Source organism: Lineus longissimus, chromosome 12 (genome assembly GCF_910592395.1).
Source record: "Lineus longissimus chromosome 12, tnLinLong1.2, whole genome shotgun sequence".
NCBI classification, from domain to species: domain Eukaryota; kingdom Metazoa; phylum Nemertea; class Pilidiophora; order Heteronemertea; family Lineidae; genus Lineus; species Lineus longissimus.
In genome coordinates this window covers 2,633,100-2,655,984 of record NC_088319.1, presented here as the reverse complement: position 1 = coordinate 2,655,984, position 22,885 = coordinate 2,633,100, and the positions used below count along the sequence as shown (strand labels likewise).

The following is a 22,885-nucleotide window of genomic DNA, read 5'->3' as shown; positions in this document are numbered from 1 at the left end:
GCTGCGGGGCTAGGGGTCCAGCCCGCTGGGTCCGGTCTGCAGGTTGCTCAACATGTTGAGTAACAAACTTTATGACCGGTAGGTAGCAGTAGCCGTTAGTGATCTGACACACAGTACATTTCCAGCCAATGTCAAACCCGTGTCAATTTCACCCACAAGAGGTTCTGTATTGCATTGGTCCGCTAACTACTGCTGCCACCTTTTGGCATTAAAAGGCCCTCTTGGTTCTGGTTGACATCGCCATAGAAACTGGTAGGCTGGATAAGTGCTGATGTATGTGAGACAGTGGAGACGCCTATTGGTGATTTAAAAAAACTGGGCCTCCACCGAACACTATACAAAACTCTTTATGCTGTTTCACTAAGCTATCTTTGTTGAATTTCAAGAATATCAGTAATATACTTTCTATAAACTTATCCACAATTGTCTTTTTTCCTCTTTGTCCGTGTTTTTGACACTAAGGTTGATCCAAGTTTGTCCCCAACAGACTTGCCGGTCCGACCATCTCCTCTCTTCGTGTACTCTGCCACCATGGGCGGCATTCTTGATATTCCTCCCTCCTAGCAGGTAATCAGCCAGGGACATGGTACAGTGGACGTGGTGGGACCGTGACACCAGGTTGTAGAATAAAGATTACAGTGCCGTGATAAACAAATGTCCCGTTAGTGCCCTTGTACCGTCCAGTGTCCTAGCCTTCAGAAATGTTCTCAGTAGGGACATGGCGCAGTTGAATTTTGAGGCCAGCGCACAGAAAACATACTATAATGTCGTATATTTAATAATAAGCAAATGTTGCGAGGAAGTCCTCTCTCCGCGTGCCCAGCTGCCCAGCGTTCTTGACTTCCCGTCTCCACAGCATGAGCTTTGCCAATGACATGGTGCAGTGGAATCGATAGTAAATGACGAACGGATACAACACGTAGACTACTACCTTCCAGGTCGCATCGTCATAGTACAGCACTTGCGAGAAGTTGACCTGCAAGAAAGAAATAGCAAGGTCAAGGTCACGATGAAGGTCAAGGTCGGTGATATCAAGGGCGAGGCCGATACACTGCGTTCGGAGTGTAACTTAGGGATGCTTCGGGGGAACCGTGATAGCAAGTTCGGGACACTTTAAAAGTGCCGCTGCGCAAACGAGCGAACATGCGATTATGATCACATGCAACAAAAAACCTCTCGTTTGAGCGGGTCATCGCTGGCCGGTGTTGTGTGCCTGCGACAAGAATCGGTGATCGGGTGATTTACAATTAGGATTCGATTAGGATTAAACCCAGCGATTACCAGTTCACAAGCAGACGAGCTATCTTTTTATCGTTTATCGCAACGATAATTGTTGCAGGTTGCAGCATTAAAAATTGCTTGTTTGCGGGGCGCTTTAGTGATCGATGGAGCCCTTTGAGTTAAACACTCCGCCTAATAGTAATATCAGAGACTTACAGTTAGGGGGGATTACGAAAACTCCAATTAATGAAAGCTGACCTACCTTGGGGTACTTCATCTCCACCACAGTCCCGAGGAGCCACTGGGAGAAGTTCGCGGCCATCAGGAATGTGGTAAACTGCATTGCGGTCGAAGAGGCAATGACGTCATCGGGCCAGTTCCGTTTCATAATCCAGTGGATTCTCAAAACGAGGTTTGTCTGAATGGCGGCTTGCGCAATGTAGAGCAATGCATTGAAGAAATCGAGGATATTTTGAACCTCGAGGGTGAACTCATGATCGGCAATGAAACGTGCGTCCATTTTAGTTGAATTCGGTGCCAGTATCAAAAGGTCGAGCGCAGCGACCCCTTCAAGAACTCGATATAAGAATATTATGAAAGCCGATATGATGAGAACGATTGATCCGACCGACAGAGTCTGCTTAACTTTTGGACCCGTCTGAAGCTTCCTGCGGCTAATCTCTGCTAGGAAGACGGACGTGATTAGCATGAGAGACATTTTGGCGGTGCTAATGACGTAGAGGGGTGTAAACAACTTCCTCCGCGTGTCTCTTGACTGTAGCAACAGAGACATGACGGTCTCCACGCAGAGAAGGGCGAGACTGGCGAATGCAATGAAACCACATCCGTTGTCCGGGCCGTAAATTTGCCGCGGTCTTGGATCAAGGCATCCCCGACACTGATCGCGGCAACACGGGAATGAACACCCGGCTTCCTGGCTATCGGAGGCAGGCCCCCGCGGACTCGTGTGATTCCCGTCCATTGACCCGTAGCCTTCGGATTCGCCCACTTGATCGTGTCTCGAGGTCGTTGATACCGCAATATCTGGAGAATCCGCTTCGTTGTCCCGACCGAATGATGCGATTCTTTCGAAAGTTCTATCAGTCGTTAGACTGATATCAAAATCCGACTCATTTTCTTCAATTTCATTTTCAAACGCAGTCTCTTCATTTTCTAACAGACGCCTCCTCTCTAATGACGTCATATCATTCCCGTCAGGGGGAGCCTCCGATAAATTCGATGCGGACATGATAGAGACATGTGGATGAATTCGTTGCGATCTTATTCGGCGTCTTCTGCGACATTCCTTTGTAGATGTTGCGTCATTCTTCAACTTATCATTTGAGAACAGTTTCCAAAGAATGAGATTGAGGGTGGTCGCCATTGTGCAGAATTCAGAATGAAACGGGTGGAGATATGGCCCGACTTTTATTGCCGCTTTGTCCATGTGGGTTCGGTCGTTGATGCAGTCGTACTGGTGTTGGAAGCTGGCTTTCTCCGCCGTCGAGGCATTCGCGGGTAACGACGGACTCACACAGTACACGCCATGTACACCTTTATTGGCCGATTTTACTTCTTGCAAGGCGTTGAAAATCACGAACGTGAAATTCATAATTGAGTTCACAATATAGACGTTCCGGCTGGTGTTCGATCGGCCATATTTGACATACATCTCGCTCTCAGATATTAGGAACGTGGCCTGGATGCCCATGAAGAGCATTTTTGCTATCTTATTGATTACAGTCACCATTCTTTCCTTTTGGTAACAGTTATCAGCTAGGAACACGTCCATGCAACTCACAAGCCCAATTGTGGAAACACAGTCAAACATAATGGCACCTATGAGAAAAATTACCAACCCGCATTTCGCAATACAGGAAATGACAGCTCGGTTTTTTCGATGCGCATGCGTAGATTGTCTTGCTTCCTGTTGTATTTCCCAGCTACTGGTCTGGCGTGGGATGAGATAACGGAGCATGCAAATGACACAAATGAAAAGAAGAAGTGTCATGTACAGAACTAGGCTGAAGTCTGACGTCAGGTACCGATTTCGCTTTGAATTGATCCAGTAGGAGAAGACGTACGCGACTGAGAAGGCCAGCAGCACGGCGGAAGTGATGAAGTAGGTGGAACGTTCCACCGCCATTTTGGTCAATATGTTGATGCGGTGCAGGGTCGTTAGGCGATTGGCGTTGAATCTGAAAAGACGAAATCTAATCGACATAAGTTATTAAAGGGAGTAGCCTACCAGAGTCCAACCTGACTCTGATGCGTTTGCGTCACCCGTATTGGATCCAGGAGTGACTTGAAGATCTCAAAACATTGCGGCCGGATTGAGATGACCAGACTGACTCGCATGCGCTTGCGTCATCACTATTCGATCTAGGAGTACTGTGACTTAGCGATCTCAAACATTGCGGGTCAAGATGGCAGAGTCTTAAGGGTCAATGCCGGACTTAGCCGAACCAGCCTTCGTTGTGACGTACACGCTAAGCGCTTGTCTCAAGGTGCTGCCAGGCAGTGCTATTCCGTGCACATCGACCATATCAGTGAGCGCACGCACGTGTCATTGGGATTCCCCGGCCTCTTTTGCTACATAAATATATGGGAACTGGAGGTACAATAATGCTTCGTAGGCCATGGGACGAGTGGCAAAAATGTGTCTAGAAAAAGGATTCCGTTTGACAAATTAGCGGGCAAATTGAAAACAGTCGTTTTGGGGTAATAGGGGGGGGGGGGGGGTGCTGATTTCAAAAATCAATTTTTCTCCCGCGTAAAGTTGCACATTAGGTCAGAAATGAGACCCTTAATAGGGCCTAATGGTCCCAAAGTAGGGGTCAAAAAGTTGATGTCATCGAAACATGTCAACGTGGGTATCAAAATGAAGGTCTATGGGGGTACTTTAACATTGCATAGTTTTTTGCCCCCTTAACGAACCGTGGGACCCCCCAGGGAGGGTCAAAAAGGGCAAAAGTGGTAACTTTGACCCTGTCCCACGATCTTCATAGGGACTATAAATGGATAAAAACTGTTTTATTTGACAGTAATCGTATAGACCTTCAAAATGATACCCATGACAACACTCTCGGGGTAAGGGTTGCCGAGATAGTAATTTTGACCCCTTTTTAGGCTCCAAATTTAAGATCTCGAAAACCTTTTGCCCAAGGGTGTCGTCATGGGTATCTATGAAAAGGTCTATGTGAGTACTGTCGAATAAATCAGTTTTTATCCACATGCGGTGCCCATGAAGCTCATGGGAGGCGGTCAAAGTTTCCACTTATGCCCTTTTGACCCTCCCTGGGGGGTCCCACGGTTCGTTAAGGGGGCCAAAAACTATGCAATGTTAAAGTACCCCCATAGACCTTCAATTTGATACCCATGTTGACATGTTTCGATGATATCAACTTTTTGACCCCTACTTTGGGACCATTAGGCCCTATTAAGGGTCTCATTTCTGACTTAATGTGCAACTTTACGCGGGAGAAAAATTGATTTTTGAAATCAGCACCCCCATATTAATACCCAAAACCGACGTTTTTCAATTTGCCCGCTAATTTGTCAAACGGAACTTCACATTTTTCACACTCGTCCCGTGGCCTATCGTGGCCATACTTGATGAGACACAGAACTAATTGTATTCTTTACTTCTGATTGAATGAGCTCAAAAACTCATCTTACTTTTGAGTTTTTGATACTAGTTCCATGATATATTTTATCGTAAATACCTCAGAGCGGGCTGATTACTCTAAGTACAATGGAACCTTCCTGAGTGGATACCTCTCTATTAAGGACACCCTCTCTATCACTACCAAATTGGTATTTTACAATGTATACATAAAATTTTACCTCTGTAATGAGGACATCTCTCAATTAAGGACACCATTGGTCAGAGTGTCCCTAATAGAAAGGTCCCACTGTAAATGCAGCGGTTGCGCTTTATTCACGAGTCCCACTCTGACTTTAACTTTGATTTCAGAGTGAAATACATTCGTTCATAATGACAACTCAACTGAACTGACGCTCACTTTCACATTGATAAACATTTTCACATTTGATGCATTTGATTTAGCTAGTTTACTTATTAGTTCATTGATGTTCAGCTTTAGTATTGCCTGTATCATGTATGTATATTATACTATTATACTCTATAAGTCGTGTAACTATGTAAAATACATTTTTATATCGTTACCATCAAGTCAATTTGAATTTGAATTTGAATTAAACATTGATAAACGGTGCGTGTTAAGTATACCTGGACAATTTACATGTATTGGTCACCAGGGCCCGGTTGTTTAAAGCTACGCTATCAGGTTTGGCGGCCGCTAAACCACCGTTATCTTAGCTAGCGTGCCGCCAAGTTTACTATTGCCGCTTTGTCACCGTTAAATTAGCGGAACCTCAAGGACTTCATATTAGAGGAACCCCAAGGGTTCCGCTAAGTTTAGTGGCGGTCGCTAAACTCGCCAGGCTTTGAACAACCGGGCCGCCTTCTACGGTTGGAAAAGAGACCTACGCTTACATGTGTACATACCTCGTGCTTGTCTTCTCATGAAATCATGCGTACATGTTCACATATATTTGTCCTCTTCAGCGGCGGCGACACGAAGCGTATTAAATCTTTGTGAACAGTCCGAAAGAATGGCGATCCCAAAATTTCGGACGACTACAAAATCGTTTTTTCCAACTGTCTTCGATCCAGTATGGCTGTACGCTTGGTCAGTTTGGGCAAACAAGTCCACGGTTTATCTGGCACAATATTTCAAGTCAAGCGTAACGTTCTCCTCGTAAACAGCTTCTCACAGTTCACGTCTACGATAATGCCCGATTAATTAGTTATAATTTCTAAAAATAACGCCGTTCTTTTCGAAAACGGGATTTCCCTGAAATGTATGTAGGCCTATCAATTGCTTTGGACGAGGTTACTGTGTAAAGTGCACACCATGGCCAATCCTGGGGACGATTTCTTTCTCCGATGTTGTAAACAAACCAGGAAGACTGGTATAAGTTAGTTCTTTCCATCACGCATATAATCACACAAGCAGGAAATGTTCGATATATCATTCATGATCTTGGGAAGATGCATGACTGCATGGGGAGATTTTCCGGTCAGCTGGTGCGAGTATACGAATTGAGGTCTATTTTGTGACCAGTTCTCGAGATTCATAGGGTTGGGTCGATGTCTAGATGACGTTGCATATAAATAATTAGCTAAGATGTTATTGGCAGATCAATGACAGGGGCGTCAGGACGTTTTCACTGTTTTCTTCATCCTGAGGAAATCAGGGTTAATGTTCGCTTCTCCGACCCTGCACACAAAATGCACCATGTTTGTGTGCAGGGCCGGAGAAACGAACATGAACTCCCTATTTCCTCCGGATGTGCTTCCTCATAATTATGCACGTGACAGCTTGGAGGTTAATGAACTGTTTTAGGAAGAAGGCACTCATATTTGTTGTCATGGATTTTGCGGCGGACTGATCATATTACGGCATCATCAAGGTTTCCCATGGCTACAGGGGCATTTTGTGTGAAACTGAGGCCTCTAACTGTAATCTTTTTCTAACAGTATTTCAACCAGACAACTTTCACAATGCTGTACAACGCAAAACGTGAAAAGCGGAAAGCTGAACGTAGGTGGCAGAGGACCAAGCTCGTTGTTCACAAAGAGATCTTCTGCAGTGCAAAGAGCCGTTATATTCAGTTAGTCAAAGACACTAAGGCAAAACACTTCACTGACAAACTCTGTGAAGCCGGCACGGACAGTAAGGCTGTACAGCGTGTGTTCAATGAGATCCTTCTCAAAGATAAGGAAGTGAAACTCCCGCAGCACGACGACACAAAGGACCTAGCTGACAGGTTCGCAGACTTTTTCTCTGACAAGGTGGAGAAAATCCGTGCCAGTTTGCCCAACATCACCGCTGCATCTGATGATAACCCCTTGCCCTGCGTCTCTCTTACCTCCTTTGATCCGCCCACGGAAAACGAAATCCGAGTGATAATCGGTAAATCACCATCCAAATCTTGTGATTTGGATCCCATGCCCACCTGGCTCTTGAAAGCATCGATGTCGTCCGTCGTGCCCTTCATAAGGACAATCATCAATCGTTCTCTATCGGAAGGATGTGTCCCGGACAGCCTTAAACGCGCCCTTGTGTCACCGCTTCTAAAAAAGCCCATGCTAGATTGTGAAAGTCTGAAGAACTATAGGCCGGTCAGTAACCTCTCCTTCATATCAAAGGTTCTCGAGAGGGTTGTGGCAGTACGACTGAATGCTTACATGACGGCCCATTCTCTCCAGGATACATTTCAATCAGCCTACAAGGCAGGACACTCAACTGAGACCGCAGTGCTCAAGGTTCAGACCGATATTAGAATGATGGTTGATAATCACGGAGCTGCCATTCTTGTGCTATTAGACTTAAGTGCCGCTTTCGATACGGTGGATCATTCCATCTTGCTCGGTAGGCTCCAGAAAGTCCTAGGTGTGTCTGGATCAGCCCTTGACTGGTTTAGTTCCTACCTATCTTCGCGCACACAGCAGGTAGTGATAAATGGGGCAAAATCTGACGTGAAACGACTCGATTGTGGCGTCCCTCAAGGGTCTGTTTTGGGACCACTGTTGTTCCTGATTTACATTCTTCCACTTGGTGACATCCTGAAGGATTGTACCATAATCCGCCATGGCTATGCTGATGACACTCAGGTTTACACGGCACTCCCATATCAGGTTGTGGATGCAGTACCCACCAAATGTACAGAGCTTGAACGGAAACTGAACAGCATTCAGGACTGGTTGACGGTGAATAAGTTAAAGGGTAACCCCGACAAGACTGAGGTCATGCTCTTTGGCACTCAGTACGCACTGCAATCATTTGAGTTACCTTCAGTCAACATTGCCGGCACAGCCGCTCAGGTGTCGAAAGTTCCGGTTCGGAACCTCGGTGTTCTGTTTGATTCTAACTTGTCTATGGATGCACATGTGTCAAGCGTTGTGCGTTCTGCCTCTTACCACCTGCGGAATATAGGTCTGGTCAGGAGGCAGCTGACAGTTGATGCCACCAAGAATCTTGCTCAAGCCCTCGTGCTGTCCAGACTTGATTATTGCAACAGCAGCCTGGCTGGAATTTCGGAACAATCGCTACGCACGCTCCAGCTAGTGCAAAACCGTGCAGCACGCCTTGTTACTAGAACCAATCGTCGGGCACACATCACTCCAGTTCTTGCCGAGCTGCACTGGCTGCCTGTGCGCGAGCGCATACAGTTCAAGTTAATTCTTCTCACTTATAAAGTATACCATCATTTGGCACCCAATTACCTCAACGATCTCCTCGAACATTACACACCCCCTCGCTCCCTTCGCTCTGGATCTATGGACCTTCTAAAGGAAAACAAATACAGACCAAAAACTTTCGGAGGACGATCCTTTTCCATTCTTGCGCCTCAGGTGTGGAACTCACTACCGTCCACCCTGAGAGCTGCACAGGACGTCAATACTTTCCGCAGAGACTTAAAAACATATTTGTTTGTGCAAGCTTATGAGCGCCTGTGAACATTGTTCCAGTGATACGGGCGCTATATAAATGACAATTTCATTCATTCAATGCTGTCCCAGAATCTTAAAGAAATAAGATCAAAGTGGATGAAATAATAACGCGCATAAATTTTACAAACGCTAACGTATAATGTTTTTTGTTTATTTCGTATATCGGAATACAACTTTTATGTATACATGTATACAGAGAATAGGACGCATATTGACAAAATATTAGAAAACATACAAAGTGGAGATGTATCTCAAAGCGTGATATTCCAGAGTTTTGTATGGAGTCTATGCTCAGCATGTCAATTATAGCAGATACTTCCTCGCGAGAAAATAACACGGTCCCAAAGTCCCCCATTGATAAAAGTTCCGTAGTTAATACTACCAGATATCCATTACTACTAATGTACTACAGCATGGGAGAAAAAAACATTATGATTGTATTTGTAAACATATGGGGCCAAATTCATAAAGGGCGTTTAGCTTAAAACAGCGTTTAACTACTGAATAGACAGATTCTGGCCCTTGATGTGAATCTTCACAGAATATGAATAGGCCCTGAAACTGATTAGAGAGAAGTTGTACATGTCTAACCCTTAAACGCCCTTTATGAATTTGGGCCATATGATTTTTAAATCATATGTTCACTAACGTTTTTCATATATACATTACTAAAGTCTTCATATATACATAGTCGGTTTCAGAAGTAAATGACCACGTCTTTTTGGGCCGATGTGCAAGAACTACCGGTCCGATTTCGTCAAGGATTCACGTGAGATGACATCACGTCACCTCCGCCGATGTCAGTGATCCCATCTCATCGGTGTCGTAATCGTTGCGTGGCCCTTGAGCGGAGTACACGGCCTTTTAGGAATACTCCCAGCAGGGCTAACAGGGCAAACGGCAGAAGGAGGAGGCCGACAATGCTAGCTCCAAACACTGAAAAAACATTAAGCAGAGTTAGGGATGGAACGCTGTAAAGTACAAGGCAGGTTTTGCAATCAGGAATTAACGACGATGTACAAAGATCCCAAAATTATCGTACTCAAAATCGAATGTGAGGCAGGTTCTTAAATCCAAATCAACGTATATTTTCAAAACAATGTATATGTTTTTAAGTTCTTGAGGAAGAAATTGTGCTTTCGTTGGCCTTTTGAAATCAAAAACATTATTTCGAACTACTGCCAAGTTTTTTGAGTCGACCTCTAACAGGTTTAAGCGGAAGCTTTGCGTAATGTGATCTATTTTACCGGTAATACTGTAATTCCATTTTTACCTTTTGCCCCAAACCAAAGTTTACTGCCGAAACGGGAACAGCATGACCTGGGCGTTCTAGTTGTGCCATGGATGGCCTCGATGTAAAAGTCGAACTGTTTACACGCGAACTCGTCTGTCGTGAACGGGTATTCTGCCCCGAGTCGGTGAGCTACTGTCAGACCTGGAGTTAAGAACGGAACCATCAAACAAGTGTCGAGAGGACTTCAGATTATCGAAAATAAGAGGAGGCCACTAAACGTATCTATATCTAAATCGGTATTTTGTAATCAGTGGACTTCGATGGTCCTTTCGTTTGCGCAAAACGTAAAAGAAAACAGGACTATACCTGAGATAGTTGCCACTTCGTGCGTGTTTGCCAACGTCCACGACCCACAGTACCACGTATGTTTCGTCCCCTGTATAAACCGCACCAAGGGCGGAACGGACGCAAAATGGCGCCAAGTATGGGTCATTTGCCGCCACCACTTCTCACAGAGAATCTTGTCCTTTGAGATGTCCTGCTCCGTCCAAATAGCCCGGTCCCGCTTGTCCAGGAATATCGTCTGAAATATATTCCTGTCATTCGGTTTATGTTTTAGCTGTGGCTGATAGTTCGAGAGGTTGAATGACATTTCGATTTTTTTCCGATCCTGCGGGTCGGTCCTGACGAAGTATTGGTCAGTGTTGATGTCGACGTCATAGTATTTATGCATGTAGTCACGGTCTTCGTGAGTGAAGGTGACGTCATCATAGTACTCAACATTGCCTGAAAATAAAGTCAAGTACCGCATTTGAAGGGGCAAGTTGGGCGTGAGTTATGTTTTTTTTTTTGTACGAAAATGGCCTCCAGCCTTGCCGCGACTACTCGAAACAGATGAATGAAATATGAAGGTAGTAAAGGGACGAGTTAGGCATGGATGTTGGGTTGTCATGCAAAAATGGCTCCGAGCAGAACCGCGACTTATAAACAGGATCATCACATTAAGAAAGTTGCTTCTCCCCTACAACGATCAAAACTTGAAGTCATTGCTTAGCTGGATAGCTTCCTTACCCAAACATTTCCTCTCCCAATATGTGGGCTTCTCTAGGATTCTGAGGCTGGTCTCAGCGTCGCAGGCAAGGATAATTTCGTCATATTCTGTCGGATTCTCCGAGCCCTCCTCGTAAACGTAGACTAGATCACTTGACCGCACCACCCTACTGACTGTCTTATTACACAGAACCTAAAAATGGATAGACAATAGAATACGACACTTCAGAAATTCGGCCCCGGATGTGACGATGGTACGATTTGCGTTTAACTGACATGACTTCTAACGATATCTCCTTCAAGGAAGACAATGCGTCGTGCTCAACTGCAAATCATGCCTAATCGGGTAAAAAGCTACAGTTCGAGGTCAAAGAAAGTGCCCAACCAATAAACTACTGTCGTACCTTAACGTTGTCGCCACAACTCTTTGCCATCTTAGAATAAACCTCCTCTAAATTGTCGAACGCAAACATCCTTGGCTTCATATTCAGCAACCTCTCGGGACAATAATGGAACAACCGCAAGTCGGGGTCTAAGAAAACTCTAGCGACAACCGCCGAGGAGATGCGTGGTGTTTGGTTACCTGTCCCTAAAACACAAGCAAAATATACCGAGTCAAATCGCAGAGGCATTTCCATTCGCCGTCCCATGAAGTCTACTCTTAGAAATACCCGTAAATATTTTTGAGCTTCAAAAACACCTTTAATCGTTTTTTCGGCCAACAAAATTATAGGCGGGTTTTTCTTTTGTGAAACGAAATACCTCAAATGATTTTCAGTTGTGTGAAAAACCTCCAAGCGAACGCTGAAGAAGAAAATGCACAGGATATACATGTATACTACTGTGGGCTTACCAAAAAACAGGGCTACCAGTGGGTATACCATGAGGTCGCCGAACTCTTCCGGGAATCCCGTCACATTCAAGACGAGGCTGATGGGCCAAAGGACGGAAAGAGGCTCCATTCTTTGTATCCATTTGAGGACATCTCCAAACCGCTTGATCTCAGGTCTGTACAATTAAATGTGTTGGAAATAGCACGGGATTATTTCTCGAACCAACTGATGACCACTTGTATACAAGGTGTCAAATAAAGAACGGAGCACTGCCCCTCCGACGTCTCTGAAATACGTGGTTTTCAGAGAGATTTGGCACCTTTTGAGCGAGCAGTGATGTTTTCCCCCCGAACCTACTACCCCCAGGACGAAAAGTTAAATACGACCCTGCTACCTTGCTCCTGCCTAAAGAACCTCATTAAGATTTATTACAATACATTGTCATGTAGTCTTTTAAACACTGAGGCCACGATAGGTGGAGTAGTCACGGCATGAATGGAATTCAATAGTTTCGTACCTGAGTCTCGCCACCAAGTCTCTCTCCCTCCAATTATTCCAACACGTCTCATCCTTCCCGAAAGAGACTGTGAACTCGACAGGGGTGTGCGTGATTCCAAGAGACTTATGGATGTTGACCACATTTCGGTAGGTCGGGGTGTAGCCCTGGACTCCGTCGTTGATGAACATGCCACCCCCTAAAATAGAAACGATCGTAGAGGGGAGTGTGATGACGTCGATCGACCCAAACTGGCGCCGAAGGGGTTATTGTCGTCCTTCAGCCAAACTGGCAAGGGTAATGGTAGCACAAGGTCCCACTTTCGGGGCTCTATGCTTCAGGCTCCAGCAATCAAGTTCATGTGCCCGCCAGCCTGCCAACTTACCGACATCAATACTAGTGGCGACTCCCCCGGGAACAGAGGCCTTTTCCCACATCTCGACCTCAAACTGGTCTCCGTGCTGCCCCATGCTCCAGGCAGCAGCCATTCCAGCCGCACCACCCCCGACAATACATACGCGCTTTCGTGCCAACCTCATTGCGACGTCGCTGGAACCAAAAATGAAATACAAAATGTATCTTTACGAAAATGTTTCACGACGCTTATTATATCCGGCGCAAGTAGATTGTGAGCAACGTGGTTTACGTTGATAGGAACGCTTATGTGAGGATAGGCCTTTAGAGACTCAGTATATATACTCCCGGACCCGCACGACGATTGCAGTAGCTTTGATTTTTCTTTCTATGATTTTTTCAAACTACCGTTGACATCACTTGTCCCACTAACAATTAAGTTTGTAGCGGGTGAATTTTTTCATAGGATGCAAATAATGTTTTTCACAAAGGTTCGGCAGAAGATCCAAATGCACATTTGACCCGTCAGCTTTCGAGCGCCCCAATAACAGAGTTGACTACCAATAATGACGGAAAGTTGTTGCGAAGCAATTGAGACTTAAATAGTACCTCCATATTGAGACACAAGACGTTGACCAGAAGGCCTATCCTATATAAAGTGCTATAGATTAAAATTCATGCAGATACAGAATATGTGTCGGACCATGTGCAAATATGGCGTTTAATGACATAAAATGTCGTGTTGGCTTACGACAGGCAAACACAACAACTAACCTATACTTTAGGCCTACCAATACATCCCGTGATGTGTTTGGGAGGACCATCATGACCATTCTTATTGTAAAGTAGGCCAATTGAGTGTTTCTCCGAGGTGCATTCCAGACGGTTTATTTGACCCGTCAGCTTTAAACTGGAATAAGAGAGAGATCCTGAACTTCTGACCCCGCGTTAATTTGCTCTTTTCATGAGAACCTACCTTACACAACTCAGGGCTCCAACATCATGTCATATCCTGTCAAGAGACCTTCGACCGATCTGAGATGACATGCAAAAGAAGGTTATGCTGCTAGAATGTCAGAAACACGCCAATGCAATGCTCGTATATCCGGATCTTATTCATTACGCGGGGGTTTACGTTTTATAACACGGGCTATTTATAGCTATCGATCTGAACCTGGCTCGACCGCTACATCCGGGGTCTTTTTCATACCCATTAAAAACGGCTGAATAGACCCTGGAAACATTATACGTCATCGCCGGAATTTCAAGTGAATTGAGGCGCGCAATGACCCCTGGAAAAGTTTAACCTGACTTTTTGTTTAGCCCCATGATTTACAGTTCTATTTCAGCCAGATAGTGACAGTCTTCAGTTAGGCCCCATGATTCAGTCAAGTCTATTGTAGCCAAGGTATAGGCCACGCGGTCTTCAGTTTAGTCCGGCCCATGATTCAGTTCCATCTTAGCGAGGTAGAGACACAGACTTCAGTTGATCTCATGACTCTGTTCTGTTTTAGCCAGCAGGTAGTGACACGATCTTCAGTTTGGTTCCACGATTCTGTTCTATTTTTATCCAGATAGTGACACTATCTTCAGTTTGGTTCCACGATTCTGTTCTATTTTTATCCAGATAGTGACACTATCTTCAGTTTGGTTCCACGATTCTGTTCTATTTTTAGCCAGATAGTGACACTATCTTCAGTTTGGTTCCACGATTCTGTTCTATTTTTAGCCAGATAGTGACACTATCTTCAGTTTGGTTCCACGATTCTGTTCTATTTTTAGCCAGATAGTGACACTATCTTCAGTTTGGTTCCACGATTCTGTTCCATTTTTAGCCAGATAGTGACACTATCTTCAGTTTGGTTCCACGATTCTGTTCTATTTTTATCCAGATAGTGACACTATCTTCAGTTTGGTTCCACGATTCTGTTCTATTTTTATCCAGATAGTGACACTATCTTCAGTTTGGTTCCACGATTCTGTTCCATTTTTATCCAGATAGTGACACTATCTTCAGTTTGGTTCCACGATTCTGTTCTATTTTTATCCAGATAGTGACACTATCTTCAGTTTGGTTCCACGATTCTGTTCTATTTTTATCCAGATAGTGACACTATCTTCAGTTTGGTTCCACGATTCTGTTCTATTTTTATCCAGATAGTGACACTATCTTCAGTTTGGTTCCACGATTCTGTTCTATTTTTATCCAGATAGTGACACTATCTTCAGTTTGGTCCCACGATTCTGTTCCATTTTTATCCAGATAGTGACACTATCTTCAGTTTGGTTCCACGATTCTGTTCTATTTTCAGCCAGATAGTGACACTATCTTCATTTAGATGTCATGATCCATTCTATTTTAGCCAGGTAGCAACATTGTCATTTGAGGACACCCAATGTTTGTCACATTGCTGCTTTACATATCTCAGTGGTGCAAAAGGTCACTATCCATAAAAGAAGGAATAAATAGCACATAAATTAATTTAGCACACTAGGTTTTATTACAATGAAACGGCCAGGGGCCATTGTGCTCACCGTATAGATATTTGGTGCTTTGTAATTCATCCAGATTAAGAAACATTGTACATGTATAGTATATAGGTCAAACCAAAGTCGGTATGACATGTGATGTATCGTTGCTTGGAGTAAGTACCATAAGAATATCATCAAAAACAAGTCAATAATAAACGAGATATTGCACTTTTTACCTATTTTAGTTTTGGCCTCCTGGTGGCCGAGTTGAGTACCAGATCAGATCGAAATTCGGTGTCCGAGGTTACATGACGTAGGGAGTCATGTGTATCAAATTTCAAGTTCAAAGCTTTAGTGGTTAAGAAACGTGCCATAGTTACAATCAAACGACAAATTTACGCCATTTGACCTCTGTGACCTTGAAAAGCAGGTCAGATCAAAAACTCATATGATATGTGATGTATCCTTGCTAGGAGAACCTACCATAAAAATGTTATTGAAAACGAATCACTAAAAATAAGCAAGATATTGCACTTCTTACTTTTTCCATTATGGCCCCCTGGTGGCCGAATAAAGAATCAGATCGAGCCAAAATTTGGCATCAGAGGTTATCTGATGTAGGGGGTTATATGCACCAAGTTTCAAGTTCATAGCTTTACTGGTTAAGAAACGTGCCATAGTTTACACTCTAACGGCCAATTTACGCCATATGACCTCTGTGACCTTGAAAAGTAGGTCAAATTGAAAACCCGTAAGATATGTGATGTATTCTTCCTAAGGGTACCTACCATAAAAATTTTATCGAAAACAAGACACTAATAAGCGAGATATCACACTTTTTAGATTTCCACTTATGGCCCCCTGGTGGCAAAGTTGAGAATCAGATCAAACTGAAATTCAGCACCAGAGGCTATGTGATATAGGGGGTTATATGTACCAAGTTTCAAGTTCATAGCTTTAGTGGTTAAGAAACGTGCCATAGTTTACACTCTAACGGCCAATTTACGCCATATGACCTCTGTGACCTTGAAAAGTAGGTCAAATTGAAAACCCGTAAGATATGTAATGTATCCTTCCTAAGGGTACCTACCATAAAAATTTTATCGAAAACAAGTCACTAATAAGCGAGATATCACACTTTTTAGATTTCCACTTTTGGCCCCCTGGTGGCAAAGTTGAGAATCAGATCAAACTGAAATTCAGCACCAGAGGCTATGTGATATAGGGGGTTATATGTACCAAGTTTCAAGTTCATAGCTTTAGTGGTTAAGAAACGTGCCATAGTTTACACTCTAACGGCCAATTTACGCCATATGACCTCTGTGACCTTGAAAAGTAGGTCAAATTAAAAACCCGTATGATATAAGATGTATATTTGCTATGAGTACCTACAACAAAAGTTTCATCGAAAACAAGTCACTAATAAGCGAGATATCACACTTTTTAGATATCCACATTTGGCCCCCTGGTGGCCAAGTAGAGAATCAGATCGGACAGAAATTTAGTGTCACGGGTCATCTGACCTAGGGGGTCATGTGTACAAAGTTTTAAGTTCATAGGCCTAGCGGTTAAGAAACGTGCCACTGTTTTTGAACTAGGATACGACGGACGACGACGACGACGACGACGACGACGACGACGACGACGACGGACGACGACGGACGACGGACACTGCGGTATTGTATAGACTCCCCTACGGTGAGCCAAAAAGTATAAACAATTCGTCCAGAATCTGCAAGGGTTGACCCAAGGATACCTCCATGGTTGGCCATAGGCACCAGCCACCATTTTTGCAAGTAGGCCTACTTGAAATCCTGAAGCTATTGGAACTCTTTTAAAATGAAGTAAGTGCCAATTCGAAGGGTGGGTGTAAGTTTTTTGTTTTCCAAAGAACAGATGCCCACCCTTGAAATTGGCTCTCACTTTGTTTTGAAGGACTTTCATATTGCTTTAGGATTTCAAGTTCTAGCCAAAATGGACTGGAGGTGCCTGTGGTCAACCCTTCAGCATTTCGTAAGATTCAATGTGCATAAAAGGAAGTACAGTGGAACCTCCCTTAGTGGAGACCTCTCTGTTAAGGACACCTCTCTATTAAGGACAGCTCTCTATTAAGGACAGCTCTCAATTAAGGACACCTCTCTATTAAGGACACCTCTCTATTAAGGACACCCTTTCTATTACATACACCCTCTCTATTAAGGACACTAGTTTTGGTCCAAAAGTGATTGTTTCCATTCAATCTGACCTCTCTAATCAGGACAGTTTTGGTCCAAAAGTGATTGTTTCCATTCAATTTGACCTCTCTAATCAGGACACCTCTCTATTCAGGACAGCACTTGTGAGTTCCGAGGGTGTCCCTAATAGAGAAGGTCCACTGTACATGAAGTTACCAGGAACCGGGGCTTGAAATTATCAAAGGCATCGCGGGTAGTTGTCTCTGATGCCTTCCTCCTCCACATTGCCTTGGTACAATGCAACAGTTCTGATCCTTATCTGGTCGCTAACTATACATATGCATCTAACCGATGCAAACAAAACAGAATAAATTAACTCACTATTAATAATTAGGACGGTACCATAAGTCGTACTTCCACCTTTCAAATCCCCGTGTCTTTTGCGCTTACACCTATGAATTGCCGTGTCTCAATAGACCCGTGTGTCAAATCCCCGTGTCTATTAGCCCCATCGAGCTCGATGGGGCTAATCGGGGGCTAATTTAGACCCGTGTTCAACACGGGTTTTTTGATAGGTGGAATCTGAATAGACACGGCAATAGCAAGTTCTAAGATCCGGCGACAGATGGCGCGGTGTAGTTGCCTCGGTATTGCGCCCCTCCAACGGAAAAGAAACACAGGAGAGCTCCCTACCTACAGCGCACCTGTCGCCGGGGCTATTAACCATTATCTAACACAACTGATAGGTGTAAGTGCGCCCCGGGTTTTTTGACACACGGCGAAGACACGGGTCTTGAAAAAACACGGGGTTTTATGATAGGTGGAACTACGACTATAATGAAAAGACGCTGTCCTCAGACATAAGACATTTGTTGGCCATCTTCCTGAAAGTTTGTTAGTTTTCCAGCCAACATTAAGTCTCTTTGCCACAAACATTCACAAATCATATTCAGAATTGGCGCAACTTCAGATATTTCTGATCGACTCTCACTGGGATGGTAGAGTGGAATGTTCTTTATCCGTAGGATAGGCAAATGGTACAGAGATTCGAATTCCCGAATATCACGCAGCGTAATTTCACTTTGAGCGTGGAGGTCAAATCTGATTGCGAATTAAGGAAAATACAGATAAGACAATTACACATTCTTGCATAATTGGATACAATACAACCATTCAAACATTCTTATCAAACTCTCAGGAAACCTCGCGCTCAGAGGCAGCGGTTCTTCAGTTTCAAATAATATTACCTTTTTATCTCAAGCTCTCAATATACCCAGGGACACACTTCATCTCAATCCTTGTGCCATTCATAATATATACATGCCTGACGAAGACCTTCGTCGGCGGGCGCGTGCCATACGCGAGTTCGCCGAGTACAGGGATGCTAACCCAGCAGAAAGAGAACAAGTCAATAATATACTTCACTTCTTGTGTTTATAATAATATCATTATTTCTCACCTGATTTCTCCTGTGTGCGGTATAGGTTTTTATGTCGTGTGTTTTGTTGTTTTTTGTTTGCACCATTCTTTGCTTATGTTCACACCAATTATAATTGTCCTGTGTACTTATCTGTGACATGTTACGAATAAAGCATCTATCTATCTAATTACCAGCAGTCACATAGAAAAGTCATTATGGGATATTCCACAGGTTTACGGAATAATTCTCTTACATGCAATTGATCTGAGTCGGGGCAATTTTCGGAAACTGGAAAAGTTGCAGGGTTCCCTGATCAAAAGATGCTTTGGTTTATTGAAATTTTATCATCATAGCCCTCTATTAAGGGCATTAGATATTGACAACCCGCGGAAAGTAATCGAACAAAAGCAAATTGGACTTTTAAGAAGGATTCTCTCCATCGATTGTAAAGCACGAGACGTCGTCATTGGCACAAGAAAAATTAAGGGAACCCTGTGTAACCGAGTGTTTAGTTCATCGGGCCTCTCTGCCGCCAATGTCCTGTTTGTAAATCCAACATGTAGGCCTAGACGTATCACCAGGGAGGAAAATGGAATTGTCGATTCGGTAAAAACCTTATGTGCCAATCTAAACCGGAAAAGCCATAAACTATTGAAGCTTTTACTTTCACTCTTTTGATCGCTTTTTTATTCGTTCTCTGTGTATGATTTTTATTGCATATTTGTGTTGTCTGCTCCTTATTTGGAGGTTTTTTACAATAAATTATTATTATTATTATTATTGGTGAGTAAACGTGTCACCACTGTAATTGACAGACAGACGATGGATGGACGGACGGACGGAAGATGACAAGGACAGAACCTGACGACATAAGTTCATCCATGTGAGCTGAAAATAACAAGACTGTGACTGGTGTAGGTACAATGAGAAAACTGCATGAAGGGCAGATCCGAGTCATAAGAACGCCCGAGATGATTTTCTCCAGCCTGAAAGCTCAAGAATGCTGTATTGTACGCGGCGGTCACCGATCCAAAAGTTGACCGCGCCCAACGTTGCTTAACTTCCACTCTGGGGCCAACGCACCAACCACTGGGCCATAAAGGAATTCCCTCATGGCCGGCGGGTTAAGCCGTGCCATATACCTGGGGATACTATACAAATGCAACCCCATCAGTTTCTTTTGAAAAGGATACTTAGTACCGAGCACCAATTTACAAAGGTTATCATCCGAATCCTGTATCTTGGACATATACTGTGGTAGATCTTGGAAGCTGGACTTGTCTGTGCAGGAGAAGAGGAAGAGAATGCCATCAGCTTTCTCTTTCAATGCCTGAAAATGAAAAACATTGGAAACATTTTAAATTGGGACAACATGCATTGGCCTTTAAATACTGATAACGGTTAATGACCTGTCTGTGTCATCACTGTTCCATAGCATCACGCGGCAAGGTGCACTTTTGTCCCAGGTTTTTACCATTTGTTCTGGTGGATTAAGGTGGATTACTGTTTGAAGAAACTTTCTGTAGTCTTACTTGTAGCTAGTCTCAGCAATCAAATAAAACCATTTAGAACTTACAGGTAAAATATGGTCAAATTTCTTCATAGAATTTTCACCAGCGTCCCATATTTCTAGTTCGAACATGACAACCTTGTTGTATTCGACAACTTTTGCCGGCCAGTAGATCTCCGTCACTTGTATTCCTGCGAAGAAAGCAACACAATTTGAAAAGAAAGTTCAGATCCACATTTTAGAGTGACTGAGGAGTCTCTCTCGCCGGGGCAACCCAGGTTTCAAAATCTGTAAAAACGATACCGACATTTGATGTCATATTATTCCTGATATTCGGGAGCGAATCCTTAGAACATATATCTGTGCAACTATTTTTGCAGGAACTTTGATCTTATGTGAAGTAAGCACTGCTCAGGGTTTCCGCCAGGATTAAATTTGAGGGGGAGCAAAAAAATGTATTTAAAAAAAAAAAAAAAAATTCTAAAATTTTTTTTTTCTTAAAAAGGATATATGACCCCTCCTGAGACGTTTTTTGGCTGCACCTTACTTATTTATCATGACAAGCGCATTTTACTCTGCTTCCGAAATGTTGTCACAAATTCAAAACCCCATGGCCCATACCAACTAAGAGCAAGTTCAGTAGTAAACTGACCTGGTGTTTCGCAGTGAGAACTTGGAATGTCATTTCCAGATAGTTTGGCAACAGTGCTCGTCTTGCCGACACCAGTCTTCCCATAGATTAGAATCTTGTATTTATACTCCTCAAGACTGCTTGCCAGTGGCACACTTGGCTTCTCTAGAAGACCTGAAACATGTGAAGTTTTCTGACCTGAATTTATAGTACCCTTTATTTTCTATCTATATTGAGTTCAGAGCACATGAACTTCAAGCTAATCATTGGCTATTCAGACAATATTTGGGCATTTTTTTCTGTAGGAGGAAACCTACGCTGTTATAGAGCGTCACCCTCACAATAAAGTTAAAAGTTAACGTTTTGGGTTTATAGTCTGATATCAACTACGATATAGGTTGTCATCCGACTTGACACTTTAACCCCAGTCTGTCCTGAAACCTTTCAGTAGACCTCAGATGAGCTGCTCAACCAGCACTACAATCTGAGCATTTCTGACTGGTACCCATTTATACATCTGGGTGCAGAGAGGCAAGTAAGACAGAGAGACCTGCCTACAGTCTCACGCCGACAGTGCGGATCGAACCCGGGACCTCTTGACCGCTAGTCGCGAGTCCAAGCTACTACACCACTGCGGTTCCTTGTCAGTAAAATCTATCCGAGTAGACCGATGACTGGCCAAGAATTGAACCAGAGACCTTAGACTAGAGAAGACAGACACAGTTGTTTTCACTTAGTTCCTGATCAGCACCAAAAAAACAAATTTCATTGGCCTTACGAATACGCACCAAAAACCTTTCGCTTCTGCAAGTTTCTATGACTGATGCAGGAGATGATATCTCTGGCTTCAGTACTCCGGTACCACTGAAGGTCTATGAACGTCCCTGGACGGAGCATCATCTTCGGATAATCCTAAAAATGTATGAAGTGATATGTAGGTATGGTTGACATTGCCCCATTGTCCTGTTGAATTAGAAGATTACATAGAAATACCAAGATTAATGTCAGCAGCCTACACAAAGTAACTATGATCTTTGCGAAATACAAATAGCCGAAATTGTGTGGCAATTTTTTGGGACACACTGAGTGACTGACCATCCTGGCAGCCATGAATTTGATGAAAAGATCGAAGAAACTCAAAGAAGAAATTGAAAAACTTCTGCAACACGACAAACTCTGCAAATCTGTATGTTGTTCTGCCGTGGAAACGAATCTATACATGAGATTCCTAAAGACCACATTGTATTCAAACGAGTATACCTTTATTTACATAACACAGAAAATGGCATATCTTGGGGTGAAATGACAAAATCGCGATTTGGTGAATTCCGAAAAACACGCAATGAAGGAGGTTTACTCATTTGCATAATTAATGCATAAACTTCGGAACCTAGAAGCGCCTCTATCGGTGCTGATACAAACTAGGCTGGTGGGCGAGAAATTACGTTTTTGGTAGCCTAATACCATTAGGCCCCACGGGTGGTGCTGAAGTGGCGGCAGAGTGGTTGAGTTTTTGATACAAATATCGAGAGGCGGGAGTGTATATTGAAATGAGCATATGGCAGTACGGAGGTCATGGCTCCAGGATGCATCCCAATGTACTCAAATAATTCTCCTGCTGGAATACAGATGACCAGGAATGCGCATGTTTTAAAAAATGACTGGTCAAAGGAGACACCTTCACTATACCTCAGCCTAGACTGACCAACAGCCATTCGTCAAGTGGAATTAACTTAAAGCATAACGAAAATAATAACGAAACATCACAGTATCAAGGTTAAATCCATCATCACCCAAATGTGTTCTTTTTTGTAAGATGCCTGGGCTGTTAAACACTTATGGGGCCCATCATTCCAAGGGGCCCGTCATGCCCCTCAAGTTTTACCGTCCCAACCATCTGCCTCCACTCCCATTCAAAAGATACACAAATACTTCGATCTCATTGTT

At 43.5% G+C, this 22,885-nt stretch overlaps 3 protein-coding genes across 5 annotated transcripts; all 3 read right to left on the bottom strand.

Annotated features, from left to right (window-relative positions):
- Window positions 1-9: 9 nt before the first annotated feature.
- LOC135496834 (uncharacterized) lies at window positions 10-5,922 on the bottom strand. Its single transcript, XM_064786376.1, has 3 exons — window positions 5,753-5,922; window positions 1,484-3,419; window positions 10-976 (listed from the first exon to the last, which is right to left on the bottom strand). The coding sequence occupies exons 2-3, from the start codon at window positions 3,365-3,367 to the stop codon at window positions 776-778; spliced, it is 2,085 nt and encodes a 694-aa protein (XP_064642446.1). The 5' UTR covers window positions 3,368-3,419; window positions 5,753-5,922; the 3' UTR covers window positions 10-775.
- A 3,189-nt stretch (window positions 5,923-9,111) lies between these two features.
- Window positions 9,112-13,899, bottom strand: LOC135496939 (uncharacterized). The gene is made up of 9 exons (XM_064786538.1): window positions 13,708-13,899; window positions 12,763-12,926; window positions 12,399-12,576; window positions 11,902-12,056; window positions 11,453-11,637; window positions 11,070-11,241; window positions 10,365-10,784; window positions 10,038-10,199; window positions 9,112-9,700 (listed from the first exon to the last, which is right to left on the bottom strand). Exons 2-9 carry the CDS (start codon window positions 12,914-12,916, stop codon window positions 9,579-9,581), a joined length of 1,548 nt encoding a protein of 515 aa, XP_064642608.1. The 5' UTR covers window positions 12,917-12,926; window positions 13,708-13,899; the 3' UTR covers window positions 9,112-9,578.
- Window positions 13,900-15,233: 1,334 nt separating this feature from the next.
- Window positions 15,234-22,273, bottom strand: LOC135497280 (ciliogenesis and planar polarity effector 2-like). Of its 3 annotated transcripts, XR_010448790.1 has the most exons (7): window positions 22,034-22,088; window positions 21,727-21,850; window positions 20,960-21,112; window positions 20,374-20,498; window positions 19,991-20,127; window positions 17,339-18,478; window positions 15,234-17,270 (listed from the first exon to the last, which is right to left on the bottom strand). XR_010448790.1 is itself a non-coding variant. In XM_064787053.1 (6 exons), exons 2-6 carry the CDS (start codon window positions 21,836-21,838, stop codon window positions 18,232-18,234), a joined length of 774 nt encoding a protein of 257 aa, XP_064643123.1. In that variant the 5' UTR covers window positions 21,839-21,850; window positions 22,199-22,273; the 3' UTR covers window positions 15,234-18,231. The 3 variants fall into 3 exon arrangements, 2 of the variants coding, with proteins under 2 accessions (XP_064643123.1, XP_064643122.1); XM_064787053.1 differs by lacking the exon at window positions 22,034-22,088 and adding an exon at window positions 22,199-22,273 and having other exon boundaries at window positions 15,234-18,478; XM_064787052.1 differs by having other exon boundaries at window positions 15,234-18,478.
- Window positions 22,274-22,885: the final 612 nt, after the last annotated feature.

Bases quoted from the DNA above. Each gene is read 5' to 3' on its own strand.
- LOC135496834 (XM_064786376.1), bottom strand. From the start codon at position 3,367: ATGGCGGTGGAACGTTCCACCTACTTCATCACTTCCGCCGTGCTGCTG. The intron at 977-1,483 runs GTAGGTCAGCTT...TCTTTCTTGCAG, and splicing joins TGGAGATGAAGTACCCCAAG to GTCAACTTCTCGCAAGTGCT.
- LOC135496939 (XM_064786538.1), bottom strand. From the start codon at position 12,916: ATGAGGTTGGCACGAAAGCGCGTATGTATTGTCGGGGGTGGTGCGGCT. The intron at 12,057-12,398 runs GTACGAAACTAT...TTAATTGTACAG, and splicing joins GACTTGGTGGCGAGACTCAG to ACCTGAGATCAAGCGGTTTG. The intron at 11,242-11,452 runs GTACGACAGTAG...ATCCATTTTTAG, and splicing joins GTTGTGGCGACAACGTTAAG to GTTCTGTGTAATAAGACAGT.
- LOC135497280 (XM_064787052.1), bottom strand. The intron at 20,499-20,959 runs GTCAGTTTACTA...CTTTCTTCGCAG, and splicing joins TTCTCACTGCGAAACACCAG to GAATACAAGTGACGGAGATC. The intron at 18,479-19,990 runs GTATCCTTTTCA...ATTCGCAATCAG, and splicing joins AAATTGGTGCTCGGTACTAA to ATTTGACCTCCACGCTCAAA.